General features: G+C 37.7%; 1 protein-coding gene and 1 pseudogene across 9 annotated transcripts in view; one reads left to right on the top strand and one right to left on the bottom strand.

Moving 5' to 3' along the window:
* The window catches only part of DCAF6 (DDB1 and CUL4 associated factor 6), a 181,645-nt gene that overhangs the window by 125,930 nt on the left and 36,669 nt on the right, over window positions 1-19,046 (bottom strand). For all 9 annotated transcript variants that reach the window (XM_059884583.1, XM_059884582.1, NM_001191229.1 and 6 more), the window contains one exon: window positions 6,938-7,030. In XM_059884583.1, the coding sequence (XP_059740566.1) occupies window positions 6,938-7,030 (93 nt within the window). The remainder of the gene's footprint in view (window positions 1-6,937; window positions 7,031-19,046) is intronic.
* On the top strand, window positions 14,453-15,198 carry LOC101904335 (myc target protein 1-like; annotated as a pseudogene).

Consider the following 19,046-nt stretch of genomic DNA (forward strand, 5'->3'; position numbering starts at 1 on the left):
CTCTGAAAAAATATCTTCATTTCAGATGGCCCACTCCAATTTCTTCTCTCTCTAGTATTCCACACCTTAATAACATCACTATCCACCCACACCTAGTTGATCACTATCCACCACGTTGATCACCTAGTTTATCAAGTCAAAATCTAACATTTCTCTTTCCTTAATCCACTATATAAGAAAGTGGAAATACTAACAAAGGTAATGCCAAAGAATGCTCAAACTACCTCACAACTGTGGCTCAGATCATGAACTCCTTATTGCCAAATTCAGACTTAAACTGAAGAAAGTAGGGAAAACCACTAAACCATTCAGGTACAACCTAAATCAAATCCCTTATGATTATACAGTGAAAGTGAGAAATAGATTTAAGGGACTAGATCTGATAGACAGAATGCCTGATGAACTATGGATGGAGGTTCATGACACTGCACAGGAGACAGGAAGTAAAACCATCCCCAAGAAAAAGAAATGCAAAAAAAGCAAAATGGCTGTCTAAGGAGGCCTTACAAATAGCTGTGAAAAGAAGAAAAGCCAAAAGCAAAGAAGAAAAGTAAAGATATACCCATTTGAATGCAGAGTTCCAAAGAATAGCAAGGAGAGATAAGAAAGCTTTCCTCAGTGATCAGTCAAATAGAGGGAAACAATAGAATGGGAAAGACTACAGCTCTCTTCAAGAAAATTAGAGATACCAAGGGAACATTTCATGCAAAAATGGGCTCGATAAAGGACAAAAATGGTATGGACCTAACAGAAGCAGAAGATATTAAGAAGAGGTGTCAAGAATACACAAAAGAACTGTACAAAAAAGATCTTCACAACCCAGATAATCACAATGGTGTGATCACTCACCTATAGCCAGACATCCTGCCATGTGAAGTCAAGTGGACCTTAAGAAGCATCACTACAAACAAAGCTAGTGGAGAGGATAGAATTCCAGTTAAGTTATTTCAAATCCTAAAAGATGACGCTGTGAAAGTGCTGCATTCAATATGCCAGCAAATTTGGAAAACTCAGCAGTGACCACAGAACTGGAAAATGTCCATTTTCATTCCAATCTGTAGGAAAGGCAATGCCAAAGAATGCTCAACTACCACACAATTGCACTCATATCACATGCTAGCAAAGTAATGCTCAAAATTCTTGAAGCCAGGCTTCAACAATACATAAACCGTATCTAGATATTCAAGCTGGTTTTAGAAAAGGCAGAGGAACCAGAGATCAAACTGCCAACATCCGCTGAATCATCGAAAAAGCAAGAGGGTTCCAGAATAACATGTATTTCTACTTTATTGACTATGCCAAAGCCTTTGACTGTGTGGATCACAATAAACTGTGGAAAATTCTGAAAGAGATGAGAATACCAGACCACGTGACCTGCCTCTTGAGAAACCTGTATGCAGGTCAGGAAGCAATACTTAGAACTGGACATGGAACAGACTGGTTCCAAATAGGAAAAGCAGTATGTCAAGGCTGTATATTGTCACCCTGCTTATTTAACTTATATACATCATGAGGAAGGCTGGGCTGGATGAAGCACAAGCTGGAATCAAGACTGTTGGGAGAAATATCAATTACCTCAGATATGCCGATAACACCACCCTTATAGGATAAAGTGAAGAAGAACTAAAGAACTTCGTGATGAAAGTGAAAGAGGAGAGTGAAAAAGTTGGCTTAAAGCTCAACATTCAGAAAACGAAGACCATGGCATCAGGTCCCATCACTTCATGGAAAATAGATGAAGAAGCAGTGGAAACAGTGGCAGATTTTATTTTTCTGGGCTCCAAAATCACTGTAGATGGTGACTGCAGCCATGAAATTAAAAGACGCTTACTCCTTGGAAGAAAAGTTATTAACAACCCAGACAGCATGTTAAAAAGTAGAGACATTTCTTTGTCCACAAAGGTCTGTCTAGTCAAGGCTATGGTTTTTCCAGGAGTCATGTATGGATATGTGAGTTGGACTATGGAGAAAGCTGAGAACCGAAGAATTGATGCTTTTGACCTGTGGTCTTGGAGAAGACTCTTGAGAATCCCCTGGACTGCAAGGCGATCCAACCAGTCCATCCTAAAGGAAATCAGTCCTGAATGTGCATTAGAAGGCCTGATATTGAAGCTGAAACTCCAATACTTTAGCCACCTGATTGGAAACATACTACTCACTGGAAAAGACCCTGATGCTAGAGAAGACCGAAGGCAGGAGGAGCAGGAGTGACAGGATGAGATGGTTGGATGGCATCATCAACTCAATGTACATGATTTTCTGCAAACTCCAGGAGATGGTGAAGGACAGGGAAGCCTCGTATGCTGTAGTCCATGGCATCGCAAAGAGTCGGACAGGACTTAGTTCTGAACTGAACTTCTCTAATTAATAGATAATTGTTGAACAAACTGTATTATGTATATACAGTTAGTAATTTTATCAAAGGCTGTAATTTGTTTTTAATGTGGAAATGGGTCAATGCAATCAATAGAGAGGCATGCTACTGGAGGTAAACAGCAATAACGTGTCAATTTAAGAAAAACTAGATGGACAGGTGCAAACAGTTATAAATTTTAAAAACTGGAAATATTTTCTAATGTATGCTTTCCTTGGATTAATAGAAAACACCATTCCGAAAATGGATTTCCGTTCTTGGATTTCAGAAAAACCTAAAACTAATGGCCAAAAGAGATGGACGTTGGCAGAGTAACAATATGAAATGAATATAAATGATATTTTAAAATACAATTAGCAACAAATGTGAAAGTGAACTAGCTATAACGTCCATCACTCTGCTAATCATCAGGTTACTGTCACTAATCTCTCTGGCCAAGCACGTATCGCTTTCTTTGTGCATCATGTTATACACAACACTTCTAAAACTTTAAGCTTGGTCCAGGAGTGTCCAGATAGAAGATGTTAGCTCTTCAATGTCTTAGTAAAAATCACCTCTCCCCAAATTCACCCCTACTCCTCTCTAAGGCACTGAATACAGAAACTTCTTGCCTTCTTTTACTCATACTTATTGAGCACCTACTATGTAACAGGTAATTTACTAAGTGTTGAGGAAACTAAAACGAAATTGTCGTTGTCCCAAATAAGTTAGAATCTAATAGTGAGCAACATGCAAACACAAACATGTAATTGCTGCTGCTGCTGCTGCTAAGTCACTTAAGTCATGTCCGACTGTGTGTGACCCCATAGACAGCAGCCCACCAGGCTCCCCCGGCCTTGGGAATCTCCAGGCAAGAAAACTGGAGTGGGCTGCCATTTCCTTCTCCAGTGCATGAAAGGAAAAGTCAAGTGAATTCGCTCATTTGTGTCTGACTCTTAGCGACCCCATGGACTATAGCCTACCAGGCTCCTCCGTCCATGGGATTTTCCAGGCGAGAATACCAGAGTGGGTTGCCATTGCCTTCTCCACATAGTAACTGAGTTATCCATAAAATACAAGAACATGGGGAAGGAATGCCTACATTTACCTAGAGGAAATTAGAGATTATTACAGATTATTTCAGATGAAGCTGAAGATTCAATACTTTGGCCACCTGATGCAAAGGACTGACTCACTGGGAAAGACCCTGATCCTGGGAAAGACTGAGGGCAGGAGGAAAAGGGGATGACAGAGGATGAGATGGTTGGATGGCATCACTGACTCAATAGACACGAGTTTGAGCAGGCTCCGGGAGTTGGTGAGGACAGGGAAGCCTGGCATGCTGCAGTGCATGGGGTCTCAAAGAGTTGGACATGACTGAGCAACTGAACTGAACAGATAAGAGTTGAGGCTCAAAGGATGAAATTAAACTTGCCAAGTAGGTAGGAGGTGCATGGGAAAGAACACACCACTAACCGAGAAAAGTAGAAGAAAAGCACAGAAGAAACAAATAACATTTTATGCTCTAAGAACTAAAGGTAGCTGGATGAAGCCAAATCAAAGTTTTGCATATATTCAGGATTTCTTTAACAGGATGCTCCAAGGCTACCAGAGGACTAACTTCCTTCTGTTTCATCTATACCATGAGAAGGACTTTTGGGAGTCCTCATGGTATAGACAGTCCCAGAATATTGTATAAAGTCTCCTACAGGAATCCATACATGATTGGGATCCTGAGCTTTGTTTCTATTTACCTTGACCTTCAAGGCCACCAAAACTGAAGTTTAGATATAAGACTGACAAATATCTTCAGGGTAAAAGTTATCATGCTCACTTCTCTGGATTCACCTTTTTCCCTTCCATTTTGTATAATTTTATTTATTCACTTTTGGCTATGCTGGGTCTTCGCTGCTGGGTGGGCTTTTCTCCAGCTGTGGAGCGCAATGGCTACTGTACTCCAGCTGTGGAGCGCAAGGGCCACTGTTCAGTTGCAATGCACAGGCTTCTCACTGTGGTGGCTTCTCTTGTTGTGGAGCACAGGCTCTAGCGTGCATGGGCTCAGTGTTGCCACTCCCAGGCTCTAGAACACAGGCTCAAGAGTTGTGGCTTAAGGGCTTAGTTGCTCCACAGCACATGGAATCCTCCCAGATCAGGGATTGAACTCATGTCTCCTGCACTGGCAGGTGGATTCTTTACCACCGAGCCACTAGGGAAGACTTCCCTTCTATTTCAGACTGATAATTCTTTACTATCAAAATAGTCTTTTGTTACTTTTAGTATAATTTTTTAATCAAGTATTTTTGAGTTCATTTCAGTAGGAAAATTGGTCCAAAGAAACTAGCCTGTAACTTTAAGGGGGAAAGCCTTTGTATATATATATTATATATATAATATAGATATATTATCATAGATCTCAAATATATATATATACATAAAATATATATTTAAGTGTTCCTTATTAATGGCATATCTTAATTATATATATCATAGATTTCTAATACATTATATTTATATATGAGATCTATGATATATATAATTAAGATATGATGCCATTACTAAGGAACAATTAAATCTATTTTTTAAAAGTTTTAAAAATTTTATATGCCATAAATTAATTTTTCCATCAACTCACAGGATGTAAAAATAGAGTGGGACTATAAGAACAGGTAATATCTGACTCAAGATCAAAAAACTTTACTTTCCCATGTAATGAATTATCAGTGCTTCAAAACAATAATATTCCTGTATGACAGCAAATTTAGATATATTAAAACCACTATAAGAAAACTATAAAGTCTTTTTATACTTAAAATCTATTAAAGTATTATCTGTTAGTCATTTCTCAAATTGAAAAGAGTAATCACTTTAAAGGGAAAATAAAATCTTTTAAAAATTACTCCAATAGGTATATTCACAAAATAATTGAAAGCAGGGGCTTGGAGAGATATTTGTACTGTTATGCTCATAGCAGCATTATTCACAATAGCCAAAAAGGTGGAAATAACCCAAGTGTCCACTGGCAGATGAAAGCATAAGCAAAATGTGATATATACATACAATGTCAGCTTTAAAAAGAAAAGAAATCCTGACACATGGATGAACCTTAAGGACCTTACTCTAAGTAAAATAAACCAGTCATATAAGGACAAATACTGTATACAAACACTTATATGAGGTACCTGGAATAGACAAATTCAAGGAGATAGAAAATAGAATAATGGTTGCCATGCGCTGGAGAAGGGAAGAATGGAGCGTTACTGCTTAATGAGCAGGGTCAGCTTTGCAAGACTGGAGTTTTATGGCTCAATGATTGTGATGATATCACAATAATATGAATCAACTTAATGTTGGTACACTGAACTCTAGAAAATGGTTAACAAGCTGAATTTTATGTAATGTATATTTTCACAATTTTTATTTTAAAAAGTAAAGCTCTATATTTAAAAAAAAATTATTCCATTGGTATCTAGATGAGTGATTTTGAGTGATTTAAATACTATAAACATTAAACTTCTGATGTGTGCTGCATGCTGTCACTTCACTTGTGTCCGACTCTTTGCGACCCCATGGACTGTAGCCCACCAGGCTCCTCTATCAACTCTCCAGGCAGGAATACTGGAGTGGGTAGCCATTCCCTTCTCCAGAGGATCTTCCTGCCCTAGGAACTGAATCTGGGTCTCCCTCATTGCAGGCAGATTCTTTATCTGAGTCACCAGGGAAGGCCCAATTTCTGATTGTGATAATCCAAAAGTATTCCACATATACATTATTCTAGGAAGTTTTGTCTGTTGTAAGAAAAAGGTTCTTTGAGTAATTGCAAGCTAAGACAATCAGGATTTGGAAACAACTTTCCCTCTGCTAAGTTAGGACAGTTAAGTAAAGCTATCTCTCCTTTAATGAAGAAGAGCCTCAATACGAACCTCTTTTTAGGCTGTAGAACCACAAACATTTATTTAATTATCTAAACTATTTAAATGTAGAAAAAAAATTTTTAAATGAACCATTTATTCTGTAAGATTGCTAATATTAAAACTTTAGTCTGACAATCTACAATGTTCTCATTCACATAAAGTATCTGTATACCTACTTACTTTATATAAGTCAGAAAAACAGCCAATAAAAATTAGAACATAATCCTAATTAAAACTCAGTATAATATCCCAGTTTACTGAATTGGATGTTATATGAGCATTTTATTAGAACCTAGCCACTGTGTGTAAACTGATAAAATTCAGTTTCATAAAATGCTTGGCTGATTCTGTGATTATAAGATTAGATTCTGTGAGCATAAAAGAAAAAAAAATCAAGTTTTCCCCATGAAGAATGGTTTATTGAGATATCATTTTTTGCAATTTTATCCACATGAATAAATGAAGCATATTTAAATTTTCTAGAGTTGAATGAAACCTAATGTTTTCCTAAAGATATTAAGTAACTGCATGCAATAACTTCCAAATTATGTAACAAACTTTAGCAAAATAACAACATTCTTTGCAAATGCCCACTTCATGATTATGCACTATTTGATTTCTAGCTACTTTTTTTTTTTCTCATTAAGTTGTAGATTTTTAAAAACCACTTTACCTTTCTGCTGTAAGGATTACTAATTACTAGTTTGGTGTCATCTGAGCCAGATAAAATATATTCTCCAGTCTCATTCCAACAGATTGTATTAACCTAAGAAGAAAGAAAAAGAAGAAATTTAAGCAAACTTAAAGTAATAATAAGTATGCCATCTTCAATTAGCTAATAGTTCAGAATTTTATATCACTAGATAGCATATTCAAAAGCAGAGACATTACTTTGCCAACAAAGGTCCATCTAGTCAAGGCTATGGTTTTTCCAATGGTCATGTATGGATGTGAAAGTTGGACTGTGAAGAAGGCTGAGCACCGAAGAATTGATGGTTTCGAACTGTGGTGTTGGAAAAGACTCTTGAGAGTCCCTTGGACTGCAAGGAAATCCAACTAGTCCATTCTAAAGGAGATCAGTCCTGGGTGTTCTTTGGAAGGACTGATGCTAAAGCTGAAACTCCAGTACTTTGGCCACCTCATGCAAAGACTCTGATGCTGGGAGGGATTGGGGGCAGGAGGAGAAGGAGACGACAGAGGATGAGATGGCTGGACGGCATCACCAACTTGATGGACGTGAGTTTGGGTGAACTCCGGGAGTTGATGATGGACAGGGAGGCCTGGCGTGCTGCAATTCATGGGGTCGCAGAGTCGGACACGACTGCGCAACTGAACTGAACTGAATGAGCTCACATCTATGGTAAATAATATTTACCAGTTTACTTATTGAAAATATATACTGAGTACCATTTAGCAAACACAATGTTCTATTAATTTATAAAGACTCATAAATTAAGTATGAGTCTTTCTTAAGTTTTATTTAAATTTATTTTAAATAGTCCATTTTATATACAGGGATATAAAACCAAGTCACCTAAAAAGGAATTAGAAAAACTCACTAAAGAGCTATAGCAATTAAGGCTGTGTGGTACTGTCATGATCACAAACATGTATATAAATCAGTGGCATAGAACTGAGTCCAGAAATAACCCTTGTATTTATGGTCAGATAATTCTTCACAAGGGGGCTAACTAAGACAACTGAATAGAGAAAGAATAATCTTTTCAACAAATGGTGCAGTAACCACTAGATATACACAAGCAAAAGAACAAATCTGGATCCCTACTTCACATCATATACAAAAAGTAACTAAAAATGATCAAAGATTTAAATATAAGAACCAAAACTTTAAAACTCTTAGAAGGAAACAGGTCTCAATCTTCCTGAAAACTAAAACCACAATAACCACTTCACATTCATTAAGATGACTATAATAATTTAAGAAAAAACATAGAATATAAGAAGAAAATGCCAAGAAATTGGAACTCTGATACATTTCTGATAGGTAGGCATTACAGTACAACTATTTGGAAAGCAGTTTGGAAGTATGTCAAAAACTGAAACAGTTACCCTATGAGCCAGGAATTCTATAACAAAATGTAGAATTTTCAGAGAACTGAAACATATCACATAAAATCTTGAACACAAAAGTTCATAGCTGCATTATTCACAACAGGCAAAAAGGGAAGGGAAGTAATTCAAATGTCTACCAACTCATACTGAGTGAAGTAAGTCAGACAGAGAAGGAGAATATCTTATGATATCGAAAAGAAATGATACAAATGAACTTACTTACAAAACAGAAAGAGATTCACAGACTCAGAAAATGAACTTAAGGTTGCCAGGAGGAAGGGAGTTTCAGAAGGTCATGTACAGCTTGCTATACTCAAAATGGGTAACCAACAAGAACCTACTGTATAGCACATGGAAGTCTACTCAATGTTATGTGCCAGCCTGGATAGGATGGGGGTATGGGGGTGAATGGATACACATATATGTATGGCTGAGTCCCTTTGTTATTCAACTGAAACTACCACAACATTGTTAATCAACTATGCTGCTGCTGCTGCTTAGCCACGTAGACGGCAGCCCAACAGGCTCCTCTGTCCCTGGGATTCTCCAGGCAAGAATACTGGAGTGGGTTGCCATTTCCTTCTCCAATGCATGAAAGTAAAAAGTGAAAGTGAAGTCACTTAGTCATGTCCGACTCTTAGTGACCCCATGGACTGTAGCCTACCAGGCTCCTCCGTCCATGGGATTTTCCAGGCAAGAGTACTGGAGTAGGTTGCCATTGCCTTCTCCATAATCAACTATAACCCAATACAAATAAAAAGTTTTGATGTTTGGGAAAAAAAGATATTTTTCCCCCCTATCAAAAAAGTGACTAATTAATTTCCTAATAAAATATCCATACAATGAAATACTATTCAGCCATAAAAAGAAATAATAATACATGGTGCAACATGGATGAACCTTAAAAATATTACAGCAAGTAAAAGAAGCCAGTCTGAAAGGCTACAAATTATATGGTTCATTTACATTAAAATTACAAAATAAGCTTATCTAGAGAGACCAGAAAGCAGATTTAGTGACTGCCAAGAGCTGGCAGAGGGGGAATGGGTGTGACTGATAACTGGTATGGGCTTTCTCTTTTGGATGGTGAAAATATACTGGAATTAGGTAGTGGTGACTGCTATACAACTTTATGAATATAGTAAAAAGGCAATGAACCAAACACTTGAAACAGATGAATTTTTATGGAATGTGAACTATATCTAAGTAGTTTCAAAAAAATTACTGAATTTCACTTTTCAGTCAAGATGGAATAACAAGAACCAGATTTACTATTACATCTGAAACAACCAAAAAACAGCAGAATATACATTCTTTTTAAGTACACATGAAATATTTACCAATACAGAAAACATTTACTTAGGGGCCATAAAATAAATCTCAATATATTTAAAAGACTTCAAGTTCCACATAAACATGTTCTGTATCCAAAACAGAATTAAATTAGAAATCACTAACACAAAGAAATATTTGAAAACTATAAAATAACAGATGGTCAAAAAAGAAAGAACAGAATTACAAAATATTTTTAACTTTTTTTTCCTTTTATTAAAGCAAAACATATCTCAATTTATGGATTGCAGGTAACACAGTGCTTAAAAGCAAATTTATAGCACAAAAACACCTATATTAGAAAGATAAAGGTACTATAACAATGACTTTTGCTTCCACTCTAAAAGCTATAACAAGGAGACCAATGAAATCAAAAGTCAAAAGACAGTTGGAAATAATAAATATAAGAGCAGAAATCAATGAAAAAGAAAACAGGAAAACACAGAAAACTGATAAAACCAGAAACTGGTGCTTTGAAAAAACAAATAAAATTATGCACCTCTACTCAGATTAATCAAGAAAAAGAAGGGGTGGAGGAACTTATTATCAATATCAAAAATGAAAGCAGTAACACATAACATCATTATGAATACTTGAGCATGTAATATAATACCATGAACAACTTTATACAATAAATTCAATGACAGAGAGAGCTAACAAAAGCCTTGAAACATATATACCAAACAAAATTTACTGAAGACGTTGTCCATTTTTCTTAAACTGTAGTCAGAATTTTCACCAAAGAAAACTCCAGGCCCAGACTGCTCTACTGGTGAAATCTGCTGAATATTTATTTTAAATAATGAAAATTTTGTACCAACTCTTTCAGAAAATTAAAGAGGATAGTATACTTCCAAACTCACTGGCACAAGATGATGGACCGATATCCTTAATGTACACACAAAAATTCTAAAACAATTTTAGCAAACTGAATAAAACAGTGTAAGAAAATAGATAACACATCACGACTCAAGGAGATTTATCTCTGAAATGCAAGAACAGTTTGACACTCAAATCAATACAACCCATGGTATTAACAAACAGAAACAGAAAATCATATGATCACTGCAATAAATGCAGAACAGACATTTGAAAAATATCCAAGTAACAATTCATAATAGGAGCTCTCAGCAAAATTGAAAGGAACTTTCTTCAATCTGACAATGAATATTTATTAAAAAACAATCATACTAAATAATGAAAGCCTGGATGCTTTCCCTCTACGATTAGAATAAGATAAGGAAGTTGGCTCTCACCACTTCTGTTCAACACTGTCTAGAATTTGAGAGAGTACAATAAGATAAGAAAAAAAATAAAAGGAAATTAGACAGAAAAGAAGTAAAATATATTCTCAGATGACATGACTGTTTATGTAGAATAATAAAGCTGGCTTAAAGCTCAACATTTGGAAAACAAAGATCATGGCATCAGACCCATCACTATATGACAAATAGATGGAGAAACAGTGGAAAGAGTGGCAGACTTTATTTTTGGGGGCTCCAAAATCACTGCAGATGGTGACTGCAGCCATGAAATTAAAAGATGCTTACTCCTTGGGAGAAAAGTTATGACCAACCTAGACGGCATATTAAAAAGTAGAAACGTTACTTTGCCAACAAAGGTCCATCTAGTCAAGGCTATGGTTTTTCCAGTAGTCATGTATGGATGTGAGAGTTGGACTATAAAGAAAGCTGAGCGCCAAGGAATTGATGCTTTTGAACTGTGGTGTTGGGGAAGACTCTTGAGAGTCCCTTGGACTGCAAGGAGATCCAACCAGTCCGTCCTAAAGGAAATCAGTCCTGAATATTCACTGGCAGGACTGATGTTGAAGCTTAAACTCCAGTACTTTGGCCACCTGATGCAAAAAACTGACTCATTTGAAAAGACCCTGATGCTAGGAAAGATTGAAGGTGGGAGGAGAAGGGGATGACAGAGGATGAGATGGTTGGATGACATCACTGACTCAATGGACATGAGCGCCAGGAATCGGTGATGGACAGGGAGGCCTGGCCTGCTGTCCATGGGGTCACAAAGAGTCGGACATGACTGAGCGACAGAACTGAGAGATTCATAAAAAAGGGGAATGGACTAACAAGTAAGTTTAGGAAGTTTGATGGACACAGATGAACACCATACTCCCTTGGTATCCATGAGGATGAGTTCCAGGAGAACCTAACAAATACAAATCTGTGATGCTCAAGTCCCTTACACAAAATGGAACAATAGAGTCAACCCTCAGTATCCATAGATGAGAAACTTGTGGACATGGAGGGATGACCATATGTAAAAACAGACAACATGAGGGATTAAAACCACATTTTAGAGACTTGCCTAGCAATCCAGTGATTAAGATTTTGCCTTCCAATGCAGGAGGCATGGGATTGATCCCTGGTTGGGAAGCTAAGATTCTACATGCCTCACAGCCAAAACATAAAACAGAAGCAATATTGTAACAAATTCAATAAAGATTTTTTAAATGGTCTACATCAAAATAAAAAAAAAACCACATTTTGATATCACATTTTGGATATCTACTTGTTGTTCAGTCACTAAGTCGTGTCCGACTCTTTGCAACCCCATGAACTGCAGCACACCAGGCTTCCCTGTCCTTCACTATCTCCCAGAGTTTGCTCGAACTCATATTCATTGAGTTGGTGATGCCATCCAGCCATCTCAGCCTCTGTTACTACCTTCTCCCCTTGACTTCAATCTTTCCCCGCATTAGTCTTTTCCAACCAGTTGGCTCTTTGCATCAGGTGGCCAAAGTATTGGAACTTCAGCTTCAGCATCAGTCCTTTCAATGAACATTCTGGGTTGATGTCCATTACAATTGACTGGTTTCAGATCTCCGTGCTGTCCAAGGAATTCTCAAGTCTTGTCTAGCACCACAATTTGAAAGCACTCAGCATTCAGTTCTTCAGCATTCAACTTTCTTTAGGGTCCTACTCTCACATCCGTGTATGACTACTGAAAAAACAAAGCTTTGATTACACAGTCCTTTGCCAGCAAGGTGATGTCTCTGCTTTTTAATATAGTGTCTAGGTTTGTCATAGCTTTTCTTCCAAGGAGCAATTGTTTTTTAATTTCACAGCTGCAGTCACCATCCATAATGACTTCAGAGCCCAAGAAAATAAAGTCTCACTACTTCCTTTTTTTCCCCATCTATTTGCCATGAAGTGATGGGACTACTGAGCTTGCTGCTAAGTCACTTCAGTCATGTGCAATTCTGTGCAACCCCATACACGGCAGCCCCCCAGGCTCCCCCGTCCCTGGGATTCTCCAGGCAAGAACACTGGAGTGGGTTGCCATTTCCTTCTCCAGTGATGAAAGTGAAAAGTGAAAGTGAAGTCGCTCAGTCATGTCCGACTCTTCAAGACCCCATGGACTGCAGCCCACCAGGCTCCTCCGTCCATGGGATTTGCCAGGCAAGAGTACTGCAGTGGGGTGCCATTGCCTTCTCCAACTACTGAGCTTAAAGCCCACTTTTTCACTCTTCTTTCACCACCATCAACAGGCTCTTTATTCCTCTTTGCTTTCTGCCATTAGAGTGGCATCATCTTGATATCTGAGGTTGTTGATATTTCTCCCGGCAATTTTGATTCCAGCTTGTGAGTCTGCCAACCCGACATTCTGCATGATGTACTCTGCGTATACGTTGAATAAGCAGGGTGACAATATACAGCCTTGAGGTACTCCTTTCCCAATCTGGAACCGGTTCCTTGTTCATGTCTGGTCCTAATTGTTACTTTTTGTCCTGAATATAGGTTTCTCAGGAGGCAGATAAAGTGGTCTGATATTCCCATCTCTTTAAGAATTTTCCAGTTTGTTGTGATCCACACAGTCAAAGGCTTTAGTGCAGTCAATGAAGCAAATGTAGACGTGTTTTGGAATTCCCCTGCTTTTTCTATGAGATTCAGTGGACTTTGGCAATTTGATCTCTGGTTCCTCTGCATTTTCTAAAACTAGGTTTTACATGTGGAAGTTCTCGGTTTATATACTATTGAAGCCTAATTGAAGGATTTGAGTACTACCTTGCTAGTATGTGATATGAGTGCAACTATACAGTAGTTTGAGCATTCTTTGGCATTGCCTTTCTTTGGGATTGGAATGAAAACTGACCTTTTCCAGTTCTGTGGCCATTGTTGAGTTTTCCAAGTTTGCTGGCATATTGAATGCAGCACTTTAACTGCATCATCTTTTAGGATTTTAAATAGCTCAGCTAGAAATCCATCACTTCCTCTAGCTTTGTTCGTAGTAATGCTTCCTAAGATGCACTTGACTTCACACTCCAGGATGTCTGCCTCTAGTATCTACCAGAATGTCTAAAATTTTTAAAACAATGAGTATATCAGGTTTGAAGGAAGAAAGCTACAACAGTATAATAGTAGCAAACTTCAACATACCACATAAACAATGGATAAATCATACTGACAGAAAGTCAACAAGGAAACATTAGACTTGAAATATTTAGATCAAATGAATCTAATACATATAGAGAGAATAGTTGATCCAACAGCAGCAGAACATTCTTCTTAAGTGCACATAGAACACTCTCCAAGATAAATCATATTAGATCACAGAACACATACTAGCAAACTTTAAAGAATAAATCATACCAAGTATCTTTTCTGACCACAATGCTATGAAAATAGAAATCAAAAGGAAGAAAACTGAAAATTTGACCAACATGTGGAAGTTAAATAACACACTCCTGGACAATCGGATCATCAAAGAAAAAAAAAAATCAAAAATATCTTGAATCAAGTGAAAATAGAAATAAAACATATGGGATGCAGCAAAAGTAATTCTAAGCAGGAAATTCACAGCAATCCATGCCTACGTTAGGAAAAGAAAAAAAAGAAACCACCTAAATTTACACACTGAAGAATTAGAAAAGAAAAACAAAGTCCAAAGCTGGCAGAAGGAAGGAGACGACAAATATCAGAGCAAAGAGGAGTGCTGTTGCCAGCGACCCTATCCGGTCTGTGAGCCACTGTTGACCCATGCCTCCACAGGAGACCCTCCAACACTAGCAGAGGATGCTATAATATCCTTCATGGTATCCGTGGCAACTGTACTTGTAACTGGAGGATTTATTTGAGCTTTGTCACAAAGAGCCAGCACCCTCATCTCACAGTAGAGTTCAGGCCAGAGATCTAGGGCTTCTTATACCCATGGCCTCAAGAGAACTGGATTTTACCATCACAGTGCCTGTGAACATCAAAGCAACCTCAGCCTGGCGAGCCTCCCTTTTCAGCAACAAGCTTCCTTGGAACAAGCCAATACCTTTCCAAGAAAATCAACCTTCAGGAACTCAACTTTCCATCCTTTCCTGCAAAGTCCACCACTTCCCATGGAAACTGAGTCATCTGGTGACTCTCCCTTCTTCCAATATCTCCTTCACCATCAACACTTTCCACAGTCTGGGCCATCCTGATTTCCAACGGTACAATAATAGTCTTCGGATTGGCCTTTCAACACCACCCTCACCAGCCTAAATCAATCATAAAGGTTTTCCCTGAATCCTAAGTAGGATTTCTTAACTTTTTTATCTTTTACTGAAAGGAAATCACAAATAGGCTAAACAGAATTTTGAGGATATAGCCTAAATGCCTAATGAGTTTCCAAGCTAAAATGTGCACACACTAGTTGGACATGAAGTGAAAGTGAAAGTCACTCAGTCATGTCCAACTCTCTGTAACTCCATGGACTACAAGTCCATGGAATTCTCCAGGACAGAATACTGGAGTCGGTAGCTATTCCTTTCTCTAGGGGATCTTCCCAACCCAGCAATCAAACCCAGGTCTCCTGTATCACAGGCAGATTCTTTACCAGCTGAGCCACCAGGGAAATCCAGGAATACTGGAGTGGGTAGTCTATTCCTTCTCCAAGGGATTTTCCTGACCCAGGAATCAAACGGGGGTGTTCTCCATTGCAGGTGGATTCTTTACCAACTGAGCTACAGGGAAGTCCTAGCTGAACATTACAATGTAAAAATTATTTACTTTGTCTCAGAAAAAAATAGTATTTTTCCAAACAGCTACATATTTATGTATTTTTGTATTCAATGTGGGAATTATTAAAGATAGTGATTCTTACCTACAAATTTCTCGTGTTTCAGTGGCTTCAGTTGTAATGTCTTCTTTCATCTATATTTTTATAATCTTGTTAAGTCTGCACAAAGTTTGTCAATTTTGCTAATCTTTTCAAAAAAACCAACTATTAGTTTCACTAATCTTTTATTTTCCTATTCTCTATTTTATTCATTTCTTCTCTGATCTTTTCTTTTTAACCACAAATTATCTAAAGTTTTTATTTTAGCCTAAAATATGCCATGCTGAGTCGCTTCATTCATGTCTGACTCTATGGACCATAGCCCACCAGGTTCCTCCGTCCATGGTAGTCTCCAGGCAAGAATACTGGAGCAGGTTGCCATGGCCTCCTCCAGGGGATCTTCCTGACCCAGGGATTGAACCTCTCTGAGGTTTCCTGCATAGGTAGGCCTGCTCTCACCTACAAATTACCCTGGGATTCCCAGGTTGTGCAAGCGGTAAAGAGACAATGCAGGAAACCTCAAAGAAACGGGTTCAAAAAAAAGATCAGAGCAGAAATGAATAAAATAGAGAATAGGAAAATAATAGAAAAAGATCAGTGAAACTAAGAATTGGTTTTTTGAAAAGATTAACAAAATTGACAAACTTTGTGTTAGACTTAACAAGATTATAAAAATATAGATGAAAGAAAAGACCTTACAACTGAAACCACTGAAACATGTAAGATACTAATATGAAAAATTATATAGCGACAAATTACATCAGATCAGATCAGTAGCTCAGTCGTGTCCGACCTTTGTGACCCCATGAATCGCAGCACGCCAGGCCTCCCTGTCCATCACCAACTCTCGGAGTTCACCCAGACTCACATTCATCGAGTCAGTGATGCCATCCAGCCATCTCATCCTCTGTCGTCTCCTTCTCCTCCTGCCCCCAATCCCTCCCAGCATCAGAGTCTTTTCCAATGAGTTAACTCTTCGCATGAGGTGGCCAAAGTACTGGAGTTTCAGCTTTAGCATCATTCCTTCCAAAGAAATCCCAGGGCTGATCTCCTTCAGAATGGACTGGTTGGATCTCCTTGCAGTCCATAATCACCAATAAATTCAGAGGAACATATATCTGACCAAGACTGAATCATGAGAAAAGAAAATCTGAAGAGACAAATAATGAGTAAAGAGATTAAATTAAAAACTTCCCAAAAACAACAGAAAAGCCTTTGGCCAGATAGCTTCACAGGCTTTAAATGTTCTCCACACATTTAAAGAACAATTAATACCAATCCTCAAACTCTTCCAAAAAAACTGAAAAGGAGAGAACACTCCCAAACTCATTTTCTGAGCTAAGCCTCAGAAAGGTAACCCTCACATCAAGGCCAGATAAGGATACTACAAGAAAACCACAAGCCAACATTTCTGATGCATACAGAGGCAAAAATTCTCAACAAAATACTAGCAAATCAAATTCAAAAGCACATTAAAAGTACCATACACCATAATCATGTGGGGCTTATCACCTGGATGCAAGGATGATTCAATATAAAGAAATCAATAATTGCAATACACCTCATTAATGGAATGAAAGGTAAAAATCATATGATTGTCTCAAAAGATGCAGAAAAAGCATCTAATTCAATATCTTTCAAGATAAAAATTCTTAGCAAACTAGGTATAGAAAGAATATACCTCAACATAATAAAGGCCATACATGACAAGTCCACAGGTAACATCATACTCAATGGTGAAGTTGAAGAAAGCTTTTCCACTACAACTAAGAGCAAGACAAGTTCAGTTCAGTTTCATCACTTTTATTCAACACAGTACAGCAAGTTCCAGTCAGAGTAGTAATTGGACAGGAAAAGGAAATAGAAGGCATCTAAACTGGAAATGAAAAAGTAAAACTCTCTCCAATTGAAGATGACCTCATCTTATATACAGAAAATTCTGAAGACTCCACCAAAAATTTGTCAGTGCTAACAAGTGAATTGAGTAGCTTTAAGATATAACATAAACAAAGAACAGTTGCATTTCTATACAATAAAACAATGAACTATCTGAAAAAGAAACAACGAAAATGCCCCATTAGCATCAAAAACATCAAAATATATTCAGGAATAAATTTAACCAGGGAGCTGAAACATCTATCTGGTATTTATATGACACAAAGATGAGAAATACTGAAGGCACAAATAAATGGAAAGATAGGTGTCCTCATGTATGAGAATAGTTAATATTATACTATACTACCAAATCAGAGAAGGCAATGGCACCCCACTCCAGTACTGAAAAATCCCATGGACAGAGGAGCCTGGTAGGCTGCAGTCCACGGGGTCGCAAAGAGTCGGACACGACTGAGCGACTTCACTTTCACTTTTCACTTTCATGCATTGGAGAAGGAAATGGCAACCCACTCCAGTGCTCTTGGCCTGGAGAATGCCAGGGACGGGGGAGCCTGGTAGGCTGCCATCTATGGGGTTGCACAGAGTCAGACACAACTGAAGCGACTTAGCAGTAGCAGCAGCAGCATACTACCAAACAGCCATGTTCATGGCAATCCCCATCAAAACGCCAAAGACATTTTTTCACAGAAATAGAATGCTAAGAAATCCAAAATGTGTATGGAATCACCAAAGACTCCAAATAGCCAAAGCAACCTTAAAAAATTAAAATAAGGCTGAAGGCATCAAACGTCTTGATCTCAGACTATATTACAAAATTATTTAATCAAAACAGTATGGTATTGTCTTAAGAACAGACACATAGACCAATGAAACAGAACAGAGCCCAAAAAATAACCCATGCATATACGGTAAATTAATTTACAACAAAGGAGCAAAGACTACCCAATGGGGAAAGAATAGTCTTTGACTATATGAATAGTCTATTCACCAAATGGTGCTGGGAAAACTGGATGTTCACATGCCAAAGAAAATTACTATGAAATGGATTAAGGACTTAAACATAAGATCTGAAGGCAATAAAATTCCTAGAGGGGAAAAATGTGAAAAGCTCCTGACCTTGATCTTGGCAAAGGTATTTTTGGACATGACAAAAACAAAAGCAAAAATCAACAACTGATAATTACATGAAACTTAAAAGCTCTGTATAGCAACAGAAGCAACCAACAACATTAAGAAGCAACTTACAGAAGAAGAAATAAATATATGCAAACCTTCTATTTGATAAGGGATTAACATTCAAAATATATAAGGAGCTCATGTAACTCAACAGCAAAAAAAACCTCACAAGTAATCCAACTAAAAAATGGGAAAAGGCCCTGAATAAACATTTTTCCTAAGAAAATATACAAACGGCCAAAAAGGACACA

Source organism: Bos taurus, chromosome 3 (assembly GCF_002263795.3).
Source record: "Bos taurus isolate L1 Dominette 01449 registration number 42190680 breed Hereford chromosome 3, ARS-UCD2.0, whole genome shotgun sequence".
NCBI classification, from domain to species: domain Eukaryota; kingdom Metazoa; phylum Chordata; class Mammalia; order Artiodactyla; family Bovidae; genus Bos; species Bos taurus.